The 23,215-nt window shown below is 32.4% G+C and overlaps 2 protein-coding genes across 3 annotated transcripts in view; one reads left to right on the forward strand and one right to left on the reverse strand.

Moving 5' to 3' along the window:
• Window positions 1–17,555, reverse strand: part of LOC149065727 (IDLSRF-like peptide) — a 58,116-nt gene extending 40,561 nt beyond the window's left edge. The window contains exon 1 of one of the 2 annotated variants that reach the window (XM_089253752.1): window positions 17,174–17,555. In XM_089253752.1, the coding sequence (XP_089109878.1) occupies window positions 17,174–17,303 (130 nt within the window). In that variant the 5' untranslated portion in view covers window positions 17,304–17,555. The remainder of the gene's footprint in view (window positions 1–17,173) is intronic. The other variant, XM_089253753.1, reaches the window with a different exon arrangement.
• A 239-nt stretch (window positions 17,556–17,794) lies between these two features.
• Gpb5 (Glycoprotein hormone beta 5) overlaps window positions 17,795–23,215 on the forward strand; it is a 172,424-nt gene continuing 167,003 nt past the window's right edge. The window contains exon 1 of the mRNA XM_089253662.1: window positions 17,795–17,881. The gene's annotated coding sequence lies outside the window, so the exon portion shown is untranslated. The remainder of the gene's footprint in view (window positions 17,882–23,215) is intronic.

Genomic DNA, 23,215 nt, shown 5'->3' on the forward strand with positions numbered 1-23,215 from the left:
CTGAACTTTATGGGTTTCGGTGAACAAACGTGACGTCCGGTCTGCCCAAACTTTTAAAAACCTAAACTTTCAAGTCTTCCTGTACCACATTGCTCCTATTTTAAGTTTTGCTTCGTTGTCTGGTATACAACGATATATATTCAAGGGTGTATACTTCTAGGTTGTTCTTTGATCAAATCCATTTCAAAATTTTTGTTTTTCAAATTTTTTTCCATCTATTAATACTGGTATTTCCCTTGCATAAATAACCATATTCGCATATTAGAGTCTTTTCCGGATTTCTGCATCATGAATTTTCCCTTTAACAAGGATTTTAATCCAGTCTAATTAGCCCTCGTGTACAGAAAATGACCGTAGTGCGACAAATGAGGAATTCGGTTACAGCAAGTTGAGAAAACAAAACATCAGTGAGAGCCACCGCTTATAATTTGTCTGTAAATACAAGGTTTCCATTAATGAAGCAAAATGTATGTCACCGTATAGTGCCAAAGTCTGTAGATTAGCTGGTAATCGTTTCTTTCATCGTAATTATGATTTGTAAAGAAACTCATGCTCATTAATTTCAGTTTAGTTTATATAAGTTCATATATAGTAGATAGGTTATAAAAGTAATAACCATTTTATTAAGGTACCACTAATTATTGAAGTATATAATTAGTACACTGTGAAGGAAGAATTATAGTAATAGTTTGGGTATCGTTAATATATAATTATGTTTTAGATACGAATAGTTTGATTGGATTCTGAGATTAAGGAACTAATTCAGATAAAAGGAGAAAATAATCTTAATCGACTATAATATTTTATTTTGAATCTTGACAATTTCGTGATATAGTAGTTTGAAAAAGGAAGAAGTGTTGAGCTATGTGATCAAGAAAACAATAAAACCTTATAATGATTGTGGCATTGCCTTAGAAAAAGTCCTCTGTTTTATTGAGAATACCAAGACTTAATCTGCTCCACATTACAGTTATGGGAATACAATTTTTAAATATAGAATTTCGAATGAGATTCTTAAAATGCCAGAAGGAAGAATACATGCTACATTTTATTCGTGAATACTATACCGCAAAGACCAAAATAGAAAATTCTGGGTGGTTTAGTTCTACCTCCGGAGTGACTTTCAGTCATAAAAGTACAGAGCACGCAACATAGCAGAATAAAAAAGTACATTAGATGGTAGTTTCGCGTTTTACTGCAAGGAGTAGGTATCGGTTGAACAAGAATACAACGGTATCTAAAAGCCAAATTTTATTGGAAAACTCTTATTATTAAAGACACAAAAGTGCGTTAAGAAACCCAAACGCATATAGGAATAATTTATAAGTTGCACCGCATATTTCGGTGCAACATTCTTGAGAGAGAGAGGGGCAATTTTTCTTTCTTCAAATCCTCTTAGGGATTCCCGAAAAATTTCGGTTACGGTGAAACGAACCTCGATGTAGTACGAGAGGAAAGAAAGTGAGTTGGCAGAGCACCGTGCCACAATATTTACGCATCGGCTGGTTAAGAATGACTTTCAGTAGTGCAATAAATATAATAAAGATGCTTTTACTTCATAAGAGACAAAATAATAAATAAATATTGTATATTCTCCTAAGAAAATTTGCCGCCTGGCAGTCGACTGGTTAGGGAGCTAGCTTCTGACTGTGCAGGTCTGGGTTCGAATCCCGTTTTGGCCATGGATGTCTTCTAACGCTAACAAATTCCCTGGACAAATCATACAGATCTCTTGAAAATACGTGAGGATCACGTTATCACAGAAGACTCGTGGCTATCCGCTCTTTGTATTATCCAGCTAATTAAAAAATAATAATACGTTAATGAATTACAATATTACTTTTTAACATTTATGTAATCCTTTATCAGTGAACGATAGAATAAGTTTGAATATTTTTTGTAAGAATTAAGCCCACGTTTCACGTTAATGTTTTGTTTATTTTGAAAGTGCATGGAATTATAAGTTCTGGAATTCCTTTTTCTGTAATAAATTTTAAAACGATTTCAAATTTTTAAAACCCCCTACATAACAGACATTTTTAAAATACTGGCCCGCACTAAGAGGTCAGACAATAGGCTTTTATATTTATGAAATTATCACAATAATAAAATCTTTAGTCGCTTTTATAAATGCATTCTTAAAAGATAATATTGAAATTTATTGAATAAGTGATAATTTTCAGTTAGTTATTAGAGAAATTACATTCATTTGACTGTATATATAGTTCAGGCTCTCAATTTTTTTCCTTCAAATTTGGTGGATATTTTTATACAATTTAATGAGAGTTTTAGAGTTGATTTTTTTTTCAAATTTTCACTTCCACAACATCAACTTTTTCAAAAATCATCAAAATTTATCCATATTTTGTACCATAAAATTTGTTTTAAATCATTTTAACCCTAGATAACTAAACTTAAATCAGTGTGTCACTCAGTAACTGATAATTTGACTTAAAAATTAAGAATTGAAAACAAGTATATTTTTATATTTCATTTATTAATTTCAAACAAATTAGCGTAAATAAAGATAAGTGTTATAATATTTCAATTAAAAAAAATAAAAGAAAAATTAAAAAAATAATATATAAAAATATTTAAAAAAAAAACCCCTCGTTTTAACTAGTTATGAAGATACTGGGAGTAGGTGGTGCGAGCGCATTGGGAACATCTTGAATTCGCAAAACTGGCAGAGGTCTGAAGTCTATTAGACGAATGCTTAGTTATCTAGAGTTAATGCGAAATACTCTCATTAAAGCATGTAACCCCCTCAGTGCTGAGAGACGCATAAAGAGATCTGAACAAGTGGTGTATGAAGAAATGTTCCTTATGTTCCTTAAAAAACATAGTTTTGAGAAAAGATCATTTTAATATATAGAAAAACTTATCATAAATAATGCTTGCAAGAGGTTTATATTAAAATATTTTGAAAATATATAGATATAGTGCACACAAGTAGAAAAAAACTAGAATGCAGTTTGACGCAGAAACTTTTATAGCATTTAAAAATTGAAATATGTTTTTTGGAAAATTTTCATGCAACAACCCCCTTAATTCATTTTGAGTATAACAGCTATAAATTTATAATAATTTTTTTTATTGTCATAAAAAGGAAGAATTTTATTGTTTTATAAATGAATAGTTATCGAAACAATACCTCAATAAGAAAACGGAGCGTTTATATTGACTAATAAAATTAGGAGATTTCCCAAAATGGTTTTGATGAATTTTATTTTGCAATTTTTGTGGATTTTACCAACGTTTACAAAGAAGTTTCCACGCATAGGGAATGAAAATATCTTGGTAAATCAATCGGGTAAATACGAGTTTCTATTCATAGAAGTTGGTGTGTTGGTATTGGTTTCAAGCTTACGCTGATGCGTCCCAAGAGATTGGAACATCCACGGCTAGGTGACTTAAGTAAAATTTACGTTCCATTCTCCTATTGCTAGATGAAAGAAGACAGAACTCAAACAAAGGATAGCGAAGTAATGGGTTCGTTGCTTACTGCTGGGTGCATGTTAAGCGCCATTGGGCAAAAGAAAAAAAAATTCCGGATTCTGAGAATCTATCATATCCTAAGCTTTGATTGCGAAATAGAAAGTTCAGTGAAAGTGTGTTGATTTATTTGTCTTCTGTTACATTTATTGAGTAGCCACACATCGACTATTTTATATTAAGCTAAAGTAGACTTTGAACAAATCTTTGTACTTTTAAGTGTTAAATAACAATAGAAAAACGTGATTAATTTGGTTATCTTCAGCAAATATAAATAATTTTTAGTCAAAACTGTTTAGCAAATATGTGAATAGTGCGACGAATGTGTGAGTTGCTTTTTCTCACTGTAGAATTTTTTTCTTTTTATCTCGGGAAGTTGAGTCTTAACTTAAGGATTGTTTTAGAAATATGGTGAATAAGAACTTTGGGGGCGTTCATCAGACGGCAGCACTTGAAGTTGAACTTTCAGGGGGTTCTAAGATGGCTTCCAGAAAAGTACGATTTATTACATAAGGTTTAGCAATATAAATGTGAAGACAGATATACCCTGCATCACACACATCTTGGCTGAAAAAATTGAACGAAGTGAATAATTTCTTTATAAAAAAAATTGAAAATTTGAAAAAGAAACAAATATTTGCTAACATTTATGTTTTTAATGTATTTTTGGAGTATCAAAAATGCAAACACATTTTTAAAACTCCGAAAAATGAATGCTCGGGTCCGAAAGGGATAAAACAACAAAGTTAATGTCCCAAAATTATATTTTTGTAATAAAATCACGTTAAAGTATAAAATATAGAAAATTTATGATGAGTTTTAAGAATTTGGTGAAAAAATCCCCCCCCCCCACTAAAAAATAAAATAAACGTTTTGTTACGAGTTTAATTTAGTAAAACCCTCGCTTGTAATATTTTACTCCCACTCAACCATCCAACGCATTATTTTTGAGCGAATAATCTTGCCCAATTAATTGGCAAATAGCATTTCTCGGGAAAAATGGTTATGATTTTGCACCAATCTGCGTGAGTAGACGTGACATCATTTATTATTATTAATGCGGTGAGGACATTTTATTGACAGCTGAGATGACTGATCGGAGATGGGGCCGCCAATTTTTTTCTTGTCGCGTACGTATCCTTTCAGCAAATAACCAGCGTTCGATAATTTCGTAACAAAAGCAAAGCTAAGAAGAGTGATTTGAATTTTCGGCTGGCTTTTTTTTTATATACAACTGACAATCATTCAATAAACACAGCTAATGAATTGGATGGGTATGAAATAGATAATTGACCATTCGGCCTTTCTCCGATCATCTTCTTTATAATTTCAGAATTTACCATCAACTCGGTTGGAATGAATCAGAACAATAGCTCAATTAAACGATAAAGCTCATCTTGGCATTATGAATTCTGTAATTCTCCGATAGATATTACAACCGGAAACAATCTCACCGATCTAGCCCCTAACTGTATGTTTTGTGACTAATGGAGTGCTCTTGCTAAAAAACTCTATTCACTACACAGGGTATCCTGTAAGTCCTAATGCGGCTTCATCTTATCAAGCGTTCATCGTGGAGATATGGTTTAAATTTAAAAAATGCTAAAAATGTGTCCAGAAATCACCCTATTCCAGTTTTGAGTGTGAAATAAAAAATTTAAATTTTTATAAAAATAAAATTATACGGACACCCTGTTCTAAGAAACCAAATTAGAAACTTGTTGCCCTGTCTCTTCTGAGGCATTATCATTTATATTCAATAGCTTCCAATATTAACTTTTAAGGAATGCATTTATAAAAGAAACTAAAGGTTTTATTATATATTGTGATAATTAAATAAATATAACACAATAGACATTTTTAAAAAATAATATAACGTGATTCTTTTTTACTTATATTCTCAAGAGATCTGTATGATCTGTGCTTGAATTTGTTAATGTTACTAGATATCCATGCTGGTATTCGAACCCAGACCTGCACAGTCAGAAGCTAGCTCATTAAGCACTCGACTGCCAGGCGGGAAATTTTCTTTGGGGAATTTACAGGGTGTCCTGTAAGTCCTAATCCAGCCTTTATCTTATCAACCGTTCGTCGTAGAGAGGTATGCACTAATTTAAAAAAATGCTCAAAATGTGTTCAAGAATCACGCTGTATCCGTTTTGTACCATTGAAAATACAGTGTGTAATATAATAAAACTTTAACTTTTCATACAGTCCCGCTGTCTCCTAAATTCTAATTAGAAAATTGTTATCTGTCTTTCCTGAGGCCAACAAAAATTCTATGTTTCTATGCTGAGATATCTGAATTGGTGTAAAGCTGGGAAAGAACAGTAGAAATGAGGAAAATAATTGTTGTCCGGGAGTTTATACTAATGTTTCCAAAAGTGGGCAATATCGCCCACGATGGGAAGGTCTAGGGGGCAGTAGAAGCTTTGGATTTATACAAATACCAATACAAATACAACGCCACAACAGGCAAAATGCCCAACGAGGTGGCTGATAAAAAGATGCCCATAAAAATATGGATGTCATATGTTTCAAAAATACAGCAACCCCATTAAAAATGCAATTAACACAAATTATAAACAATATATACACATGATAAGGTAGTATAGGAACCTATGGGTTTGGCTTGAGCTGGGGAGCGAGGTAAAGGAAATTTTTTTGAAGAAGAGGGGGCGATGAAACACACACAAAAAGTTTGGGAAACTGGTTTATGCTGTTTTTTCCTAACTTTTTTCAGATTTTTTAATTCAAATATCTCAGTGAATGTTGCACTTAGAAGAGACTAGGTGACAACTTTCTAACTGGGTAAGGACAGGGTGTCCGTATAAAAATTTATATTTCTTATTTGGTGACACACTGTATTTTCACTCTCAAAATTGGTACAGGGTGATTTTTGAATGCATTTTGATCATTTTTAAACTGGAACTAGAAATTTTAAACATAGAACTATAACAAACGGTTGATGAAATAAAGGCCGCATTAGAACTTACAGGACAACTTGTATAAACATTTTCCTGCAGATATCCCTTTGAAAGCTACAGAATTTTGCCTCATTGAAAAAGATATAAGAGACAATGGATGTGTTCTTAATGTTTCTAACGAAAACGACTGAAAACTCCGGGTGTGTAGAACAGTTTAAGTTTCTTGGAATCAGTAATTGGCACTATCAATTGAACCTACGTTACATGACAGCTCATGATATGAAAATTCTAGATACCTACGTCAAGATGAAAATTCAATTGATTGGATGGTATAATTGGCGATTCCGGGAACGTCGTTCCCTTTTCTCAACTAATGACATGATCGTGAATATGGCACGTGTGACACAAATAATGACCTCAATGGCTTTCTGAAGAGGCAATTTGAACAAAAGTTTGGTAGGAATGCCACCCACATAAGTCCTCCATCGAAAATGTCACAAATTTATCATCCTACGCAAATCTGGGCAAGAGATTGAAAAATAATAATAACTCAGAAAAGTGGAGATATCTGCCCCAAGGGGATAAATAGCTCTTTATGAGACGAAAGAAATAAATTAATAGATATTATAAGTGTATAGAAAACTAATATATTATATATATTTATTTATACTTCTAAAATATTCGCAATAGTTTTTACCATTAGTTTTTATTAACAATACTTAGTAAATGTAAGCCTAATTTCTGGCATTTGAATTAAAGTCAGTTCGTAGAATATACAGGGTGTCCTATAAGTGCTAATGCGACCTTTATATCACCAACCGTCCGTCAAAGAGGTATGATTCCAATTTAAAAAATGCTCAAAAGGCGTTCAAAAATTACCCTGTACCGGATTTGAGAGTGAAAATACAGTGTGTCGCAAAATAAAAAAAATCTAAATTTTTATACGGTCCCCATTGTCCTCTAACTTCCAATTACAAAACTGTTGCCCTGTATTTCCTAAGGCCGATAGAAAAAAATATCATGTTTCTAACTGCAATATTCGTCAAGATAGTTGAGTTGAAAAATCTGAGAAAAGTTATGAAAGAACAGCAAAAACTAACGGACAGCGATCCTTTCCCTCATTTGTGCTATCCTTTTCCAACGCCATCTATAGAAGAACTCCACGAGAAGCTCGTGACATCATCGGAGAAGGTCATCTCACCTATAGCCATTGGATATATTACCAAAAAGGGTAAAGATTGCGCATAGGTGAGATGACCTTCTTTAGTGACGTCACTAGCTTCGCTCGGAGGCCTTCTGCTATAGATGATATGATGTTGCCTATCTCAACTGTATATTTGAATTCAAATTTCTTAGTGACTATTTCACTTAAAAATTTGGAAATTTTTTTTGATGGCCTCAGGAAAGACAGGGCAGGAACTTTTTAATTGTAAGCTAGAAGACAGGGGGACCGTATAAAAATGTGAAATTTTTATTTTCTTACACACTGTATTTTCACTCTCAAAACTGGTAACGGGTAATTTTCGAATGCATTTTGAGCTCTTTTTGAAAAATTGAAACTATACTTCTACGACGAACGGTTGATGAGATAATTGCCTCATTAGCACTTACAGGACACCCTATATTTCAATTAAAAAAAATAGCATACACTGTCGAGTTCCATTATTGCAACCACCTCCTATTATTGACATCAACTGTGTGTGTTGTTATTGAAATAAGGTAAGAGTAGCGAGCTGGCTCAGTGCGAACATAAAGTAAATTGTAGGAATAATAAAAATGTATAACTCGTAATACACATTTACGATTGGACAAGCTATTTATCAGATTTTGAAAAAGAGATGATTTTCGGCTTTACAGCTAAGCATCACAGTATGTGTGAAACATTGTTGTAAACAACTGGGTACATCGTGGAACATTCACATAGTGGTGTCGTCTAAGTGTACCGTAGCTAGAGAAATGTATCAAAGTATCAAGTTTTGTTGTTGATGTGAGAAGTTTATGTCGACTGAGAAAGTGTGTGAAGACCGAGTGGCACCTATTCAGTTGAGCAATTCACTGTCCAAATGAACCAAGAGCTGCTAGACAAAGTCTGCTCAACATATTTGAGAGTGCGGGTTATTTAATTGGGTTTGGAAACGTATCACAGGCCATTTGAGTAATCTTGAAATGTGCCAAGGCAATTCAAGTGATCTAGAAGTGCGTTTCGAGTCACTTAAATGATCTGGAAATGTGCCCAGAGCTACTAAATTGATCTATAAAAATGCCACTGGCCACTTAAGTGAACGATAAAATGTGTCTCGGGCCACTTGCGTGACCTATAAGTGTGTTGCAAGCCACTGGAATGACCTGGAAATGTTCCGCCATCCCCTTTGGTATTCTACCTCGAGCCGCTTGAGTGAACTGAAGGTACGCCGTGAGTCATTCAAGGGATTTTGAAATATGGTTTTTTTGGGCCTCTTAAGTAATGTGGATATGTGCCATTAGCAGCTTAAATGATATGGAAATGTGTCATTGGCAGCTTAAATGATCTGAAAATATGCTGCGAGACACTTAAATGATTTAATAACCTTTCGTGAGCCACTTGAGATGTTTGGTAATTTATCGCTGGCCACATCAGATCAGTCCAAGGGCCACATTTTCCCCGCGGGCCATGGGTTGAGCATGCATGTGCTGTACTTTTGTCTAGTATGGTCTAGGTTCCCAAGTACTCCTATGTTCCCCCAATTCTCTAGACCTTATCTGGACCAAAATCGATCATCGTTATTCTCTGTATAGATATCTTGTCACTCACTTGCCAGCAGCTATTGAATGTACCGCAGTTCTGCTTGGATTTAGATAAATCTAACAATTTTCGTGCATCTTATATCACTTTCAGACCAAACCATCTTGTTGCAGTCGGACTGCACAAAAAATATTTTCTGGATATAAACTAGTAATCACATTAATGTGACTCGACTATGCAAAAATCGAGATATTTTGAAACACTGAATAATCAAAGTTTCGAGTAGCTTCATAGCAAATCAAGTGATCAAATTAAAATTCATAATCAATGTCTCCATACACCATGATATGTTACGATGAAAGGTAATGAAATTAGTTCAAAATTTAATTGGAATATAGCTGCCATCTTTTGGAAATTAATTTAAAAAATTCAAGACACATAGACTTAATAAATATTTCATATTGAATTTATGTGCATAAAATATTTACGGTGCATAGGAATTTACAGTAGGTATATTGTGCGGAATAGGATGAATATACAAAATTGGATTTTTCATGCAGGGGTGGTACATAAATAAATTTCTTTGTCACTTACCTGAAGTCATCGATTTCTTTGGGTCTCAGAAGAAAACATATTAATGGTTATAAACTTACCTGAATCTTTCATTGATTTGAACTTGATGGTTTTTTAATGAAAATATTTTTAACAAAAATTTGAGACATTCAACCCTAAGGTTATTATTTTATGTTGATTTTTTTCTTTCAATTTAAGGGTTGAAAGAGAAAATTGAAATACTTGTTTGCAATATTAGAATAAATAAATGTGTAATTGTTATCCATGTTTATTCTTCCTACCATTTCTTCAAAAAACAATTAATAATGCGTAAAATTATTATAAATTTATGTGTGTAGTATCAGCAATGCGAGTTTAATAAATGATTTTATCTATGCGAAGCTCGCATTTAAGGGATTAACGGACGAATGTCTAAAAATTTCACTCAAAATGTGTATTAAGTTTCATATTACGATGTATACCAAAAATGTTGTAGAGAATTTGTAGCAAAGTTTTATGCTTCGCAGTTTATAATTATTCTGTGTAATATAGTTTACAGAGTGCATTAATACATGTTTAATTTCGTAACCCGAGTTAATCTTTTCATTTTTTACACGAGAACATATTTGATAATTTTTTCACATTACTTTTACATTCATGTACACAAGTTCTGCTTCTGAGTCAGAAAATATATTTGCGTAGACTGAGGGGATTTCAAACTCATGAATCCTCGAAACTCAATCGAATATTTCATTGATCTGGGCTATTCACTGATCATGTCCGAAGGAGAACACAAGTTGCGCTTATAAACCATACAATATATAAACATCCATTATATGTACTCGTAAGCATAAGGATAATTGCAATGATCAACCCATTATTGACTGTATTCAATGTATTTAGTCATGAACTTGTGTGAACACATGCTGTAGGCACACATCTGTAGAACACATCTGCAAGCAATGTATAAGCTTATTAAACAAATATCGTCAGGTTGATATCTCGAATGTTGAAATGCATTCGATAAAACGTTTCCGTATTAGTGTAGTTTTTTCTAATATAAGTTTAAAAATCAATTGTGAATACAGATTACGGTAAAAAATGATATCGGTCACTGAACTCAGTGTATTAAAACAGTTACTTTAATCGTAGAAATGAACAGAAACATGATGTTTTTAACACGTTAGGCTCTGGTGTGAAGCCCGAGTTCTGAGTAAAGCATGATTAAGTACAATTTTAGCACTCCACCCAAACTGCGTGACTTCTATGCAAGAAAATCAAGCTGCAAATCTCATTCTAGATGTTTATGGCAAAATGACAGCTCGAAGCGATAAAGCATTGTTTCCCCGTAACGATAATCTAAAGGTTTATGACTTTCCTATTCTTGTCATGTCTTTTTGTGATTTGCGTAAAACATTTTCGTAAAAGTTCCAATTCAATAGATAACAAAAGAAAAAAAAAGCTGACTTCATACAATTCAGATAGATCTTTAAAGATAATGAGTTCGATTCTAGGGATAAAACGTTTTTCTTTGAAAGAGATCTTTTCGATGTATAGCACATACAGCCCTGCTTAGTTTCAGTGAAAGAATAAGGCTCGAAAAATGCTTTTTATACCGTTAAGAAAATGATTTGTGTCGTCACAAAGAGTCACAAGAAAGCACGAATCGGATATTCAAATCAATGTTGAACTATAATGATGAGATAAAAATGAAAGGAAATGAGATGAAGCATACAATTGTTGTAACTTTCCCACCATTCTGGGATCAAACTTTATCTTTTAATATCTCTAGCCACAGGGAGTGTATTCAAAGAAGAGTTACGGTCCTCACCATATAATTCTATTCACTTTAGAAAAGGATCGAATATCGGCTTCATTCTGTTTTTGACAATCCAATTAATTTCCTGCGATGCTCTTGCATAAAGTTTTGCATACATCGAGTTTTTATATTTTTATCAAAAAACATCGACAATGAATACAAAAAATATTATTGGTGTAAACAGTGGTGCATTAGCTTCCTTTATAAGTTTTAGAATATTTTATCGTTATTATTAGACATTTTTAGCGTATTTTTTGTAATAGAAACGGGAAAGATCAAGAATTTTCTAGACGGATTGAAAGAAAAATAAAACTGTTTTAGTTTAAAAGATATATAAAGAATGACACTATTTTTCTATGAAGAGAAAGCCTACGCATTACTTTAGATATTCCTTTTGGTTTGTAATTGCTTATTATAATATCAAAGTGGGCTTTTAAATATTTTATTGCTTGGACTTTATCTACAGATGGTATCGCTAACAACTTGTATGAAAGATGAGAATATAAGCTATTATAAAACTCGAAGAAACCGTAGAAAAGCGTATACAGAATGCGCTATAAAGAAGAGTTGTATTATGTTCAAATAAATCGGTATTTTTGAATCGGAACACTAATGATGAATCGTTTGAATAGAGCTTCTTCATAATTAGAAATGTTTCAAATAACGATCTCATAAATATGTTTTACATATACATACGTTTCTATTTGATGTCTTCGAATTGAGAACGAAAAGTTTTTATGAGGTTTCTGAACAAAACGTTCTCATGTGCCAATCGTAACGAAAATATTTTTATTTGTGAGGCTTTGCTCCGTAACATTGGAATACGATATCCGATGCTATTATTATAATTTTCTACATCAAATAGATTTCAGCACGTGGAAATTTTCATACAAGGATATTTGTATATTGGGTAAAAAGTGAAAAAAAATGTTCAAAAGGCTCATTTTCTATTTAGGATTTGAACGTATGCCTATACAAAACGGAGATTGTTCTACTAGTTAGTAGTTAGATAGTACAGGAGTAGGAGAATTCAAGGAATTTCAAAGGGACCAACGTACATGAAAACCTGTAGATCAACATATTCTCTGTTTGTATATTCGTCTATGAATTGTCTCAGAAAGATAAGCGAATTCTAAAATTCACACCTATTTCTTTTTTCTGTGTATAGAGTGACGCACTGATCGTATTTCAAACAATAATGCTGTACAAATAACCTTTCTATTGGGCACTGAATGCTTCGGCCGTTATTGGTAGATGAATTTAATACCTCGTAGCCGTTTATGTGTGTGGGAAGAAAAGGTTATATTACTTTCCTTTTACTAATCCATATTTTATTTACGTTATCTAGCAAATACTAATAAGGTATCATTATGGGCAGAATGAAAACGAACGAGACACGCGCGTTTGTCTCGATAATGTTTGGCGGTAATTTACAACGAGCTCCCCAATGAGAGATCCACGGTAAACAACCTCCAAATGTTTTATGCCCCAAAAGTCGACATCAGTGTCTAATGCGCTACAGGTGTATCGTATTAAGCACGTGACTCAATCAACAGTTTTTTTAGATGCTTTTGACATCATAGACGAAGTAAGATCTCCCTTGGGGAATACGTTCCCATAGCGACTGTTCACGCCCAGTCAACTTATCACACACGCTATAAAACATGCAAAAAGAAACAAAAACAAAATATAACAGCTTTATGGCTATCTCTTGTATAAATCCGCCGCAACTCACAGTTTTATCCGCATGGTTCTGACATTTTCTGCTTCGATATCTTCGAGTATCATAAATCATCGCGGCAGTAGCATACTTCACAATATACTACATATAATGTATATTTATTTTGTGATTTGCTCTTAGGATACGACATTTTACTTGGACGACGCTGGAAATCATTTCTACGACGATCTGGAAAATGTTTTCGGGTTTATGAGGTGTCACAAGATGATACCTTCTCATCTGAAATGACTTGTCGTTGCTCATCCGGACAATCATATAGGGGAAACTGTTGTATCTTGAGCATAGTAAACCTTGAAACACTTGAAATAGTTTCAATAGTATTAAATTTTAGCTGATGTTTTTGTAGTGTAAGAGATTAGAAATATATAACCTTACAATTAAGCGTTGTTTGACAGAGATCTTACAAGTAGGCACATTTTAGTTATAAAATTGTGTGAGTGTTCTTGTATTTCTAGTGTTTCTTCTCAACATTGCAAGTTCAGTGAACTACATTGAGTAATTATAATATGTGCAGTCTCCTGAAAAATATATATAATATAAAAAATATATAATTTATATTAAAATTACTAATATTTTTTTCCAGTAATATTTGTAGTTTTTTTTCTTTGTAATTTCACCCTGTTTAAAGATGCAAGATTCCTGTTTTCCTGTTGTACCTTGGAACATTTTTGCTTTCTTTAAAATTCTATATTTCACGATTACAGTAAAAACGAAAGGTAATTTAAATTTTATATGTTTCATACAATATAAATATATAGTACTATTCGAGTAATATGGAATACTCGGGAAAGATGGAATACTAGGCTTCCCCTACCTTCCGGTATGCCCTCCTAGTGGGAAAGTGATAAATAACTTCAAAATGTCCCCATGATGCTATAGAGTCAGTGTTACTCGGTTGTCACCATCATCACTGCTGTAAGGGAATATTTGTTTTTCTACTTCTAGAAATTTACTTAGGCAAGTTTCCAAAACTGTTTGTTAATCATCGGTAATATGTCGAATAATTTGGAACTAAGCACAATGTACATCACAATGTTGTATTTTATTGTGCTGTTATCATTTTTTCGCTAGTGATTTTTCCCGGTCAAATGGAACGCTATTTTTTCACAGATGGTGCATCGGGCAATATGGAATACTATATGTATTTTCTGAGTTGGGCTAGAATATCTCTTAAAGATGAAAAGTTTAGCAAGATAGAAGAGGAAAGAGGTATAGAAAAATAATGTCTCCTGTTATTTGTGGGCCCACCTTGACTGTTGTGCGGCAGAATTGCGGATTGTATTTGTGACCCTTGTAAATAGACTATGACACCACCGCATCATCAACTACAAAAACAAACGATGAAATTTGTATTTTTTATTGTCATGGACCCATTAAATTTTGTTTTTGATCAATTCGAATTAGTTTTCTTTTGATTTTGAGTCGCTTCTTCCATATTACCCGACAAAAATTATGTTTTAATTTTTTTCCCTTAGATATAACATTTATCTTTTAATACGATACAATTGTCAATGCAAAGACAAGAAACCAAATTTTGAAAAAATACAGATTTCTACCATTTGTTTCAACTTGAAATAATCGGAAAAATAAAAGTTGTATTTTACGGTAAAAACAAAAAAAAGAGAAAAAAACAATGTTCCAAGGTATAATAGTCTCTCTTTTTGAAATTCAAAGATAATAGATCATACAATGACATACGCATTGTTATTTGGATATCGATTGTTTTTATTTTTTATTCAAAGTATTCTTTCATTCATATTGAATTATTTACACGAATCACTTTTAATAATGATATATATTAGTTAATTTGAATACTTTTATACAACACTTTACATTATATTACATTACAAAAATTTAGATTTAGAACTATAAGAGAAGTATGAGAACTAGAATTTCTATTTATTTTTGTACGGGCAAATTATTTTTCTTCTACTATGAAGGTTTTTTCTTCCACTTTATGCAAATAACATTCAAAAACATGCATTCATTATCTTTTATGGATTATCAAGAATTTACATATTCATGTAGTGGTAAATTGGAATTTTTTAAGCATTGTGACTTATATATAATGTTTATAATTTCTTTAGAGATTATTACATTTTCTTAGACAATGTGAGATTTCTCGCTATGATTAATGAAAATGTGCAAATATGAGATATAAGTTTGAAACTGAAAATTCGTTCTTGTGGATAAGGATATACAAGGTGTTTCATAAAGACTTTTCCAAAAGAATAAATATTCTACTGTTCATTCTAAAATTGAAATAAGTATATAAAATGACCAGCAAGAAGAGGGGAAATTCAGCTGTGATAAAAAAAAAAATGTTCATCTAAAAAATAATAATTAAGAGAAATAAAGTAATTGCAGTTTTATAAGCCCTCTCTCCATCATTCAAATTTACGTTTCTTTCTATTGTATTGGGATAAATTTGTCCCGTAACATTTGGATGAAAATTTGTGAAATATCGACGATCGCATTTTTTAATATTTATCACTTTTTATGTATTTATGAGGTCGTGAAAACTTCTGAACTTAGTCAGTTTAGCACACAAAAGGGACAAAAATCTAGTACTTAAATCGTCGTTATCTCGATGAATTTTCATCCAAATGGCACAGGAGGAATTTATTTTAATTTAGTGAAGAATAATGCAAATTTTACTAATTGAATTTTTTTTATTGAGGGGCAGTATAGAAAATTTATTTTATATATTTCCACCAATTATCATTTTTTGGGTATGTCACTTTTACAGCTATTTTTGTTGATCATTTTTATTAATTTTTTTTTCAATTTAAAGATGAACCGTAGAATTTTTATTCCTTTCGGACATTCTTTGCGACACATTCTGTATAACTGTATACATATATTTTATTATCTATGCTGAAGAACACAAAGTGTCTCCTCATTTACATCATTAGAAAGTTGAAAATATAACAGAATTCAGAATATTTACTGATGATACGTATGGAGAGGTTTTCGGAAAAATTAAATTCATGATCCATGCTTGCGAAATTTGAATACAATCGGTGTCAAAATGAGACATTCGTTCGAGAAATTTTTTTTGGATGATTGCCAAGTTTTATACTTGGAAGTTTCTCAAAACAAAGAAAAATTGTCTTTGTTTTTTTTTCTTGTTATCAAAAAAATTCAAGATTTCTAACAAAAAAAATTGTCTATCAAAGGTTCCTTTGAAAAATTTTAAGGTTTTTGCACAAATTTTTCCCATAAAGCTTATTCAAAGTTAACAATTCTGTTGACTTCGTGAGTAAAATTGAATCAAACAAATTGGAAAATTTTGACGAATTTCTGTTTCAGATAAATAGGATAATAAATTCCTACAAAACTTTACCTTGATAAGATTTTTAGAAATTGAAACTGACATTATTTACAAAAAGACCAAATTATTTGTTGAGAGACAAAACATTCGACATGAAATTTCTGTAAATTATTCAAAATTAAGGGGAAAAAACGGAAACGAGAACTAAATTCAAAACAAATTTTTTAAAATTATTATACTAAAATTCTCACCGGCTCCAGTACTCTTGTGGAATATTGTTTAAACCTCATTTAAACAAGCCTCACTCTTGTCTTGAAATTTGCTTTAATTTACACTTACCCTCAAAAATTTCAATAGCAAAATCCAATTCCAATTATATTTTGCATTTTTACAGTGACAAACTCAATGCTTAAAAAAAATTGAATGGTAGAATATTTAGTGCTACATTTTAATATTAAATTTTTTTGTAGGAAAATATTTATGAAATTGTGGGCCCGAGTATAAAAAACTCCAACTTTATTGAAAATGAAAAAAAAATTACCCAGCGAAGAACATGAAATAAAAATTGTGCAAAGTGACTTATAGTTTTTTTTCCGTATTACTTTGCGATAATGTGCACATCAATAATAAATGAGTTTCTTACCTTCACGTTTCACATTGGCCATGTTATGATGAAAAACTCTCGAGAAATCGAGCAGATAAGCTCCATTAGTCTCAGCCAGCCACATCATAGCAATGAGGATATGTACGCATGCAGCTCGTAAAGCAACCATTCTTAATAATGGATGTTGTGCCAAGTTGTAAAGAGAAAGAGAGAGCAAAAATCTCGCGTGTCGAGATCTTCTTGTGCCTTTTTTTATGCGGATCAAGTTCAGTCTCTGTAATTCAGTCCAGTCTTATTTGGCGCTGCTCTTGGGAATTCGGTGGCAGACACACTTCTGAACGTGTCCGAGTTGAGCTGCAAAGCTTTTTAACGCTGGCGCTTGCCTACGCAAAAAGATCTGTCAAATGCTCCGAAAGCTTCTGTGCTCGGAGCGCATGAGCAGATTCACTGCAATTATGGCCAATAGGATCAAGCTCACCTGCTCGTTCTCCTGCGAATGGGTGGCGGCTTTTGCCGGGAATAACGCACAAGCTTTCACGCCCATCCGATCGACAGGATAGTCCTCAGGTGGCCAAAAAATGAAAAAAAAACTGTTGGACAATTTTCAACAAATGACCTTTTACGCCCTCCATTTACTTCGGGAAACAATGCTGTAGCCAAGAAAAATCAACAGCTCTCCATCATGGGAAAATGATTTCGTTCGGATAAGAAAACGGAAAATCAAACATTTATCTCATTGATAACAAGGTAATTAGTCATAAAGACCTTCTCTGATCGATGCAAGATATTTTGTTATACATCATAAATATATTTCAAATATAAATTATATAGACTTGACTGTAGTTCATGGAAAATATTTTCTCATCATGATCATTTGATTGCCTAAAAATATTAATTAGACAGTGAGCAACAATTATAATCTAAAATTCAATGTTATGTCCAAACACTTCCCTGGTTGAACAAGTAGTCGAACCCAGCCCTGTCGAGATAGAGGTTCACTAAGTGTATGACTGCCAGTCAGATATCAAACATTTGCATGAAAGAATTAGCACTACTCATAAAGACTAGTTAGTATCTCACAATTCTTCCTTAGGTGGCCAAAAAAAAAAATGTCCTTTCCATCGAAGACCATTTTTAATTAATTTTTATCCCTTGAGAACGGAACCCACTGTGTTTTGAAACGATCGTAAGGATCTAGTTTTTATCACATCACTTGGTTTTGATTTCATATTTGTGAAAAATCGTTGGTTTTTTGCTGGTTTTATTCATCTTCTAACAAAGATTTCTGTTTTTGTATAAAAAAATATTTTGTCGGACAATTTTCACCGAATGACCTTTTACGCCCTCCGCATACCTCAGAAAACAACGATATTGTCATAAAAAAAATCAACAGCTCCACATCATGAGAAAAGGATTTCGTGATTATCAGAAAAGACAAATCTAACTTGTATCTCATTGATAACCAGGTGATTAGTCATAAAGACCTTATCTGATCGATGCAAGTTATTTTATTATACATCATAAATATATTTCAAATATAAATTATATAGACTTGAATGTAGTTCATGGAAAAATTTTTCTTACCATGATCATTTGATTGCCTAAAAATATTAATTAGACAGTGAATAACAATTATAATCTAAAATTCAATGTTATGTCCAAACACTTCCCTGGTTAAACAAGTAGTCGAACCCAGCCCTGAGGTTCACTAAGCACATGACTGTCAAACAGATAATCAAATATTTGCATGAAAGGAATTAGCATCACATCACTCATAAAAACTTGTAGCTCATACAATTTTTCCACAGGCGGCCAAAAAAAATAAGAACTGTTGGACGATTTTCCACAAATGAATTTTTATGCCCTACATTTACCTCTGGAAACAATACCAAGCAAAATCAACGGTTCCATATCATGAGGAAATGATTTCGATAGGATAAGAAAACGACAAATCAAACTTTTATCTCACCGGTAACAAAGTGGTTAGTCATGAAGACCTCTTTCGATGCAAAATATTTTATACATGCTGATTACTTAATTCCCTTTGCCGTATTTTACGGTCGAGCCGTTGATCCTAGAGGCATACTTCCAGTTAGAAAATGTATCCAAATAACGTGTAGAACTCAGATACGTCATTCATGTTGCAAGGATGCATTGTATAGTTATTGAAATGAAAAAATAAACTTCTTTATATACGGACACCTTGCGCTCAAGAACACAATTAGAAAGTTGTTGCTTTGGCTCTCCTGATGCTATCAACAAAAAAATTCCACGTTTCTAAATGCAATATTCACTGAGATATTGGAATTCGAAAAACGGAGGAAAGTTGGGAAAGAATAGCATAAATAAGGAAAAGAAGCGTTGTCCGTTAGTTTTTGCTGTTCTTTAACACCTTTCCTCCTATTTTTAAATCAAATATCTCACTGAATATTATAAAAACGTGGAAGTTTTTCTTTTTGGTCACAGGAAAGACAGGGCAACGACTTTCTAATTGGGTTTTTGAAGACAGAGTGTCCGTATATACAAAAAGTTTGTTTTTTATTTCAATAACTATAAAGCCCCTTGCAACATGAATGACGTATCTGAGTTCTACACGTTATTTGGATACATTTTCTAACTGGAAGTATGCCTCTAGGATCAACGGTTCGCCAGTAAAATGCGGCGGCAAATGGAATCAAGTAATCGCCCTGTATAATATCATAAATATATTTAAAAATAACTATATTAATATGTAAATTATATAGATTTGAATATATCTGGAGAAATTGTTCTTATTATGAACATTTGATAGCCTAAAAATATTAATTAGACAGTGAACAACAATTTAAATCCAAAAATTGATAACTGCCGAAGCACTTCACTTGTGAAACGAGAAGTTAAACTCAGCCCTGTCGAGATTGATGTTCACACTAACCACATGGCTGCCAGTTAGATAATCAAATATTTGCATGAATGGAATTAACATTACTCAAACTGACTTGTAGCTTAACAAGTAATGAGAGACTATACTGTTAAGACAAATTATAATATTCACCCTATTTGCAGCAATTAAAATCTCGTGACTATAAGTAATTTGCTCATGATTTATAATTTGTTTACTAGCTTTTGGATTCAATGAATGCATTTAATTTACTTGTATATTATTAAATTTCTGTATTATTAAAAGTATTCGATTTTCATGAAATATGCAAACTTTATATAGGTGAGGATAGAAATTAATAAATCGCACTTTTTAATAAAAAATACTCACGATTTAAAATTCTTAGAAAATCATCATACCTTGGAATTTTTTTTATTAATTCAATTCAAATTGGCAATAAAAATACTTGACGCGAGAAAAATGATGTGTATTTAGATGTGTGCCTTATATATATATATATATATATAGGGACTTACAACATACGCAACTTTTCAACCTGAATAATTTTTGCTTATGTGCTATTCTACAATTTTTAAAAAGGGTATTATTTATTTAAATAAATGCTGAAAAATGAAGAGCTGCCGATGGCTATATTCATCATGCATGTTGGGCATGTTGAAAAATAAATGAATGGGAATTATCGTAAGTTAATAGTACGTCACTTTATATTCTATCATCGAGTTAAAAATTATACTAACTGTCAGAATCATTTCGATGCTATTCATTATAGTTATTCTTTAATTTATAAATTAATAATTATGATTAGTTATTAGTTATTCATTGATTTTTAAAAACTCTTATCAATGAGATTTGTCTGAGTTTGCAAGACACAGACATAGAGAAAGAGCAGTCGGCATTCCTAGCTAATTAGCGTGCATGAACGAGACTTGGGCGAAGTAAGCTCAAATCGAATTTATAATGTTACAAAACTATGTTGCTTCTGATTTTAATTGACATGTTTACTAGGTTAAGCATTTTAATTTAATTCTTCACCTAATCTCTCATATTTCATGCTAACAGAAAAATCTGCAACGTAATTATTTTCTTAAAAACGTTTCTGGGAAAAAAATTCAAAAAGACAAGAAATTTATTTCTACTGTAGAATGTCCTTCTAATACTTCGAAAGTATTGGCAATTACGATTTTTTTTTTTTCAATTTGACAGAAATTTTGATTATTGTTCACGAAAATTTATATGACACATTAATCCCTATTTAAGAGTGATACCTCGGCTTACGAATTCTTCGGCTAACGAAAATTATTTTCGTGATTTTCCTGCCTCGGCTAACGAACATTTTTGTTGATATGGGCTGAATTTCAGCGCCAATCATCGCATCAGAATTACTGTCACTAGAGCACGATTGACTCATGTCCAGCTCGGAATCCTTTTCCAGATATACCTTCACTTGTCTTTTTGAAAAGTTTTGAACCCTTTCACATTCATTCACATCATTTTTCCACTTTTCCGACGTTTAGTTCGTCCTGGACTGGAGTATGCTGTAAGGTTTTGGAGAAGACCATGCCTACAGAGGGACATACACATGGTTGAAGGGGTGCAGAAAAGAGCTACGCGTGTCCTTATTGGCACACGGGGCTTGAGTTATGAAGAGAAACTTCATTTTTTGAATATGTTTACATTGGATGAACGCAGGTGTCGGGGAGATATGATCGAAGTGTTCAAAATTTTCAGCGGGATGGATAGGATAACAATGAATTATTAGTACACCGTCCATGGACTACTTTTGCAAGGGGACAACAGTATCGATTGGTAAGAGACAATGCGAGGTTATGTTGTCGCAGGGAAGTTTTCTCTAATAGGGTTGTTAATAAATGGAATAGCTTACCCCCGGAGGTAGTAAATTGTAACACAATTGACACGTTCTAAAAGAAATACGATGAATATGTTGGGGTAAACCGAGAAGCTATCCATACTTAGAATAAGACAACCATAAGTATTCTTATGGGCATTGTATAATTTCATCGTAATATTTCATCATGTATATATATTGTTTTTAATTGCATTTTTAATTGGGTTGCTGTATTTTTGAAATATATGACATCCATATTTATTACGGGCATCTTTTTCTCAGCCATTTCGTTGGGCATTTTGCCTTTTGTGGCGTTGTATTTGTATTTGTACATGTAAAATGAAAGATTCAGCTAATAGAAAACGCATTCAATGAAAAAGGAACCTATGTATTTAGAGTTCAGTGCAAGGCGCTCAGCATCAAACTGCCCTGTCTGAACATTTACATCTTTTCCATCTGCATGCATCAGACACAGAAATCAGTTGACCAAATCACAAATGGATAGGAACACCTAGAAACTCGACTGGGTTGTGTCAACACCATCTTCAATAAACTAAATAAACTAAAGCGTTCCTTGGTGGTTTAAAAAACAACTTATTTTTAAATTTTGGGCAGAACGTGGAACGAATCAAACTATTTTCTATAGAAACCTATGGAAAATCGCGTTTCGGCTAACGAACGTAATGCCGGAACGAATCATCTTCGTTAGCAGAGGTATCATTGTATTCCAATTTATATTTTGCCAATTAATACATAAACAGACTCCAAGATTCAAGTTTGATCAAGAACAAATTCAAAAGGTAAATAGAACATTATTAAATTATGATATAGAAAAAAAACTTCAATTTATATCAAAATTTTTAACGCTGAGAAATTATGAAATTTTAATATGCAAAATGAGTAAGAAAATTACGAAAAATAAAAAAAAACGAAATTTATTTCTTCATTAAATCATAATTGAAAGCCTGGAAAAAAGGCTATTTCAATTTTTTTCTTAAATTTCGAGCTAAATATTTAAGAAAAATGAATTTCAATTACGGAAAAGAAATCTCTTGCAAAAAAAATTTCATTATCTTTGTTGAAATAAGCAATTTTTTTTCTTTTCGAAGCCACGATTCCATTTCTTTCTGACGCCTCTTGCGTCTACAGATTGAAATATGTTTCTGTTTGAACTTTGGAAGCACGCATCATTCTATGAGATACATCGCACCTGGAACCGATCTAGCGATGGTTCCGATTTGAGAGAATATTAGCAACGCACAAGAATATATACGTATAGGAAATTTCTCTTCAGGCAAGGATGTTTTAAACGAAATATTTAAATTGAAGGTATCTCTCGAGGAATAGTTGAGAT

Source organism: Pholcus phalangioides, unplaced genomic scaffold (genome assembly GCF_987345545.1).
Source record: "Pholcus phalangioides strain wild (caught in Gottingen) unplaced genomic scaffold, Ppha-v1.0 ptg000039l_1, whole genome shotgun sequence".
In the NCBI taxonomy this organism is placed as follows: Eukaryota; Metazoa; Arthropoda; class Arachnida; order Araneae; family Pholcidae; genus Pholcus; species Pholcus phalangioides.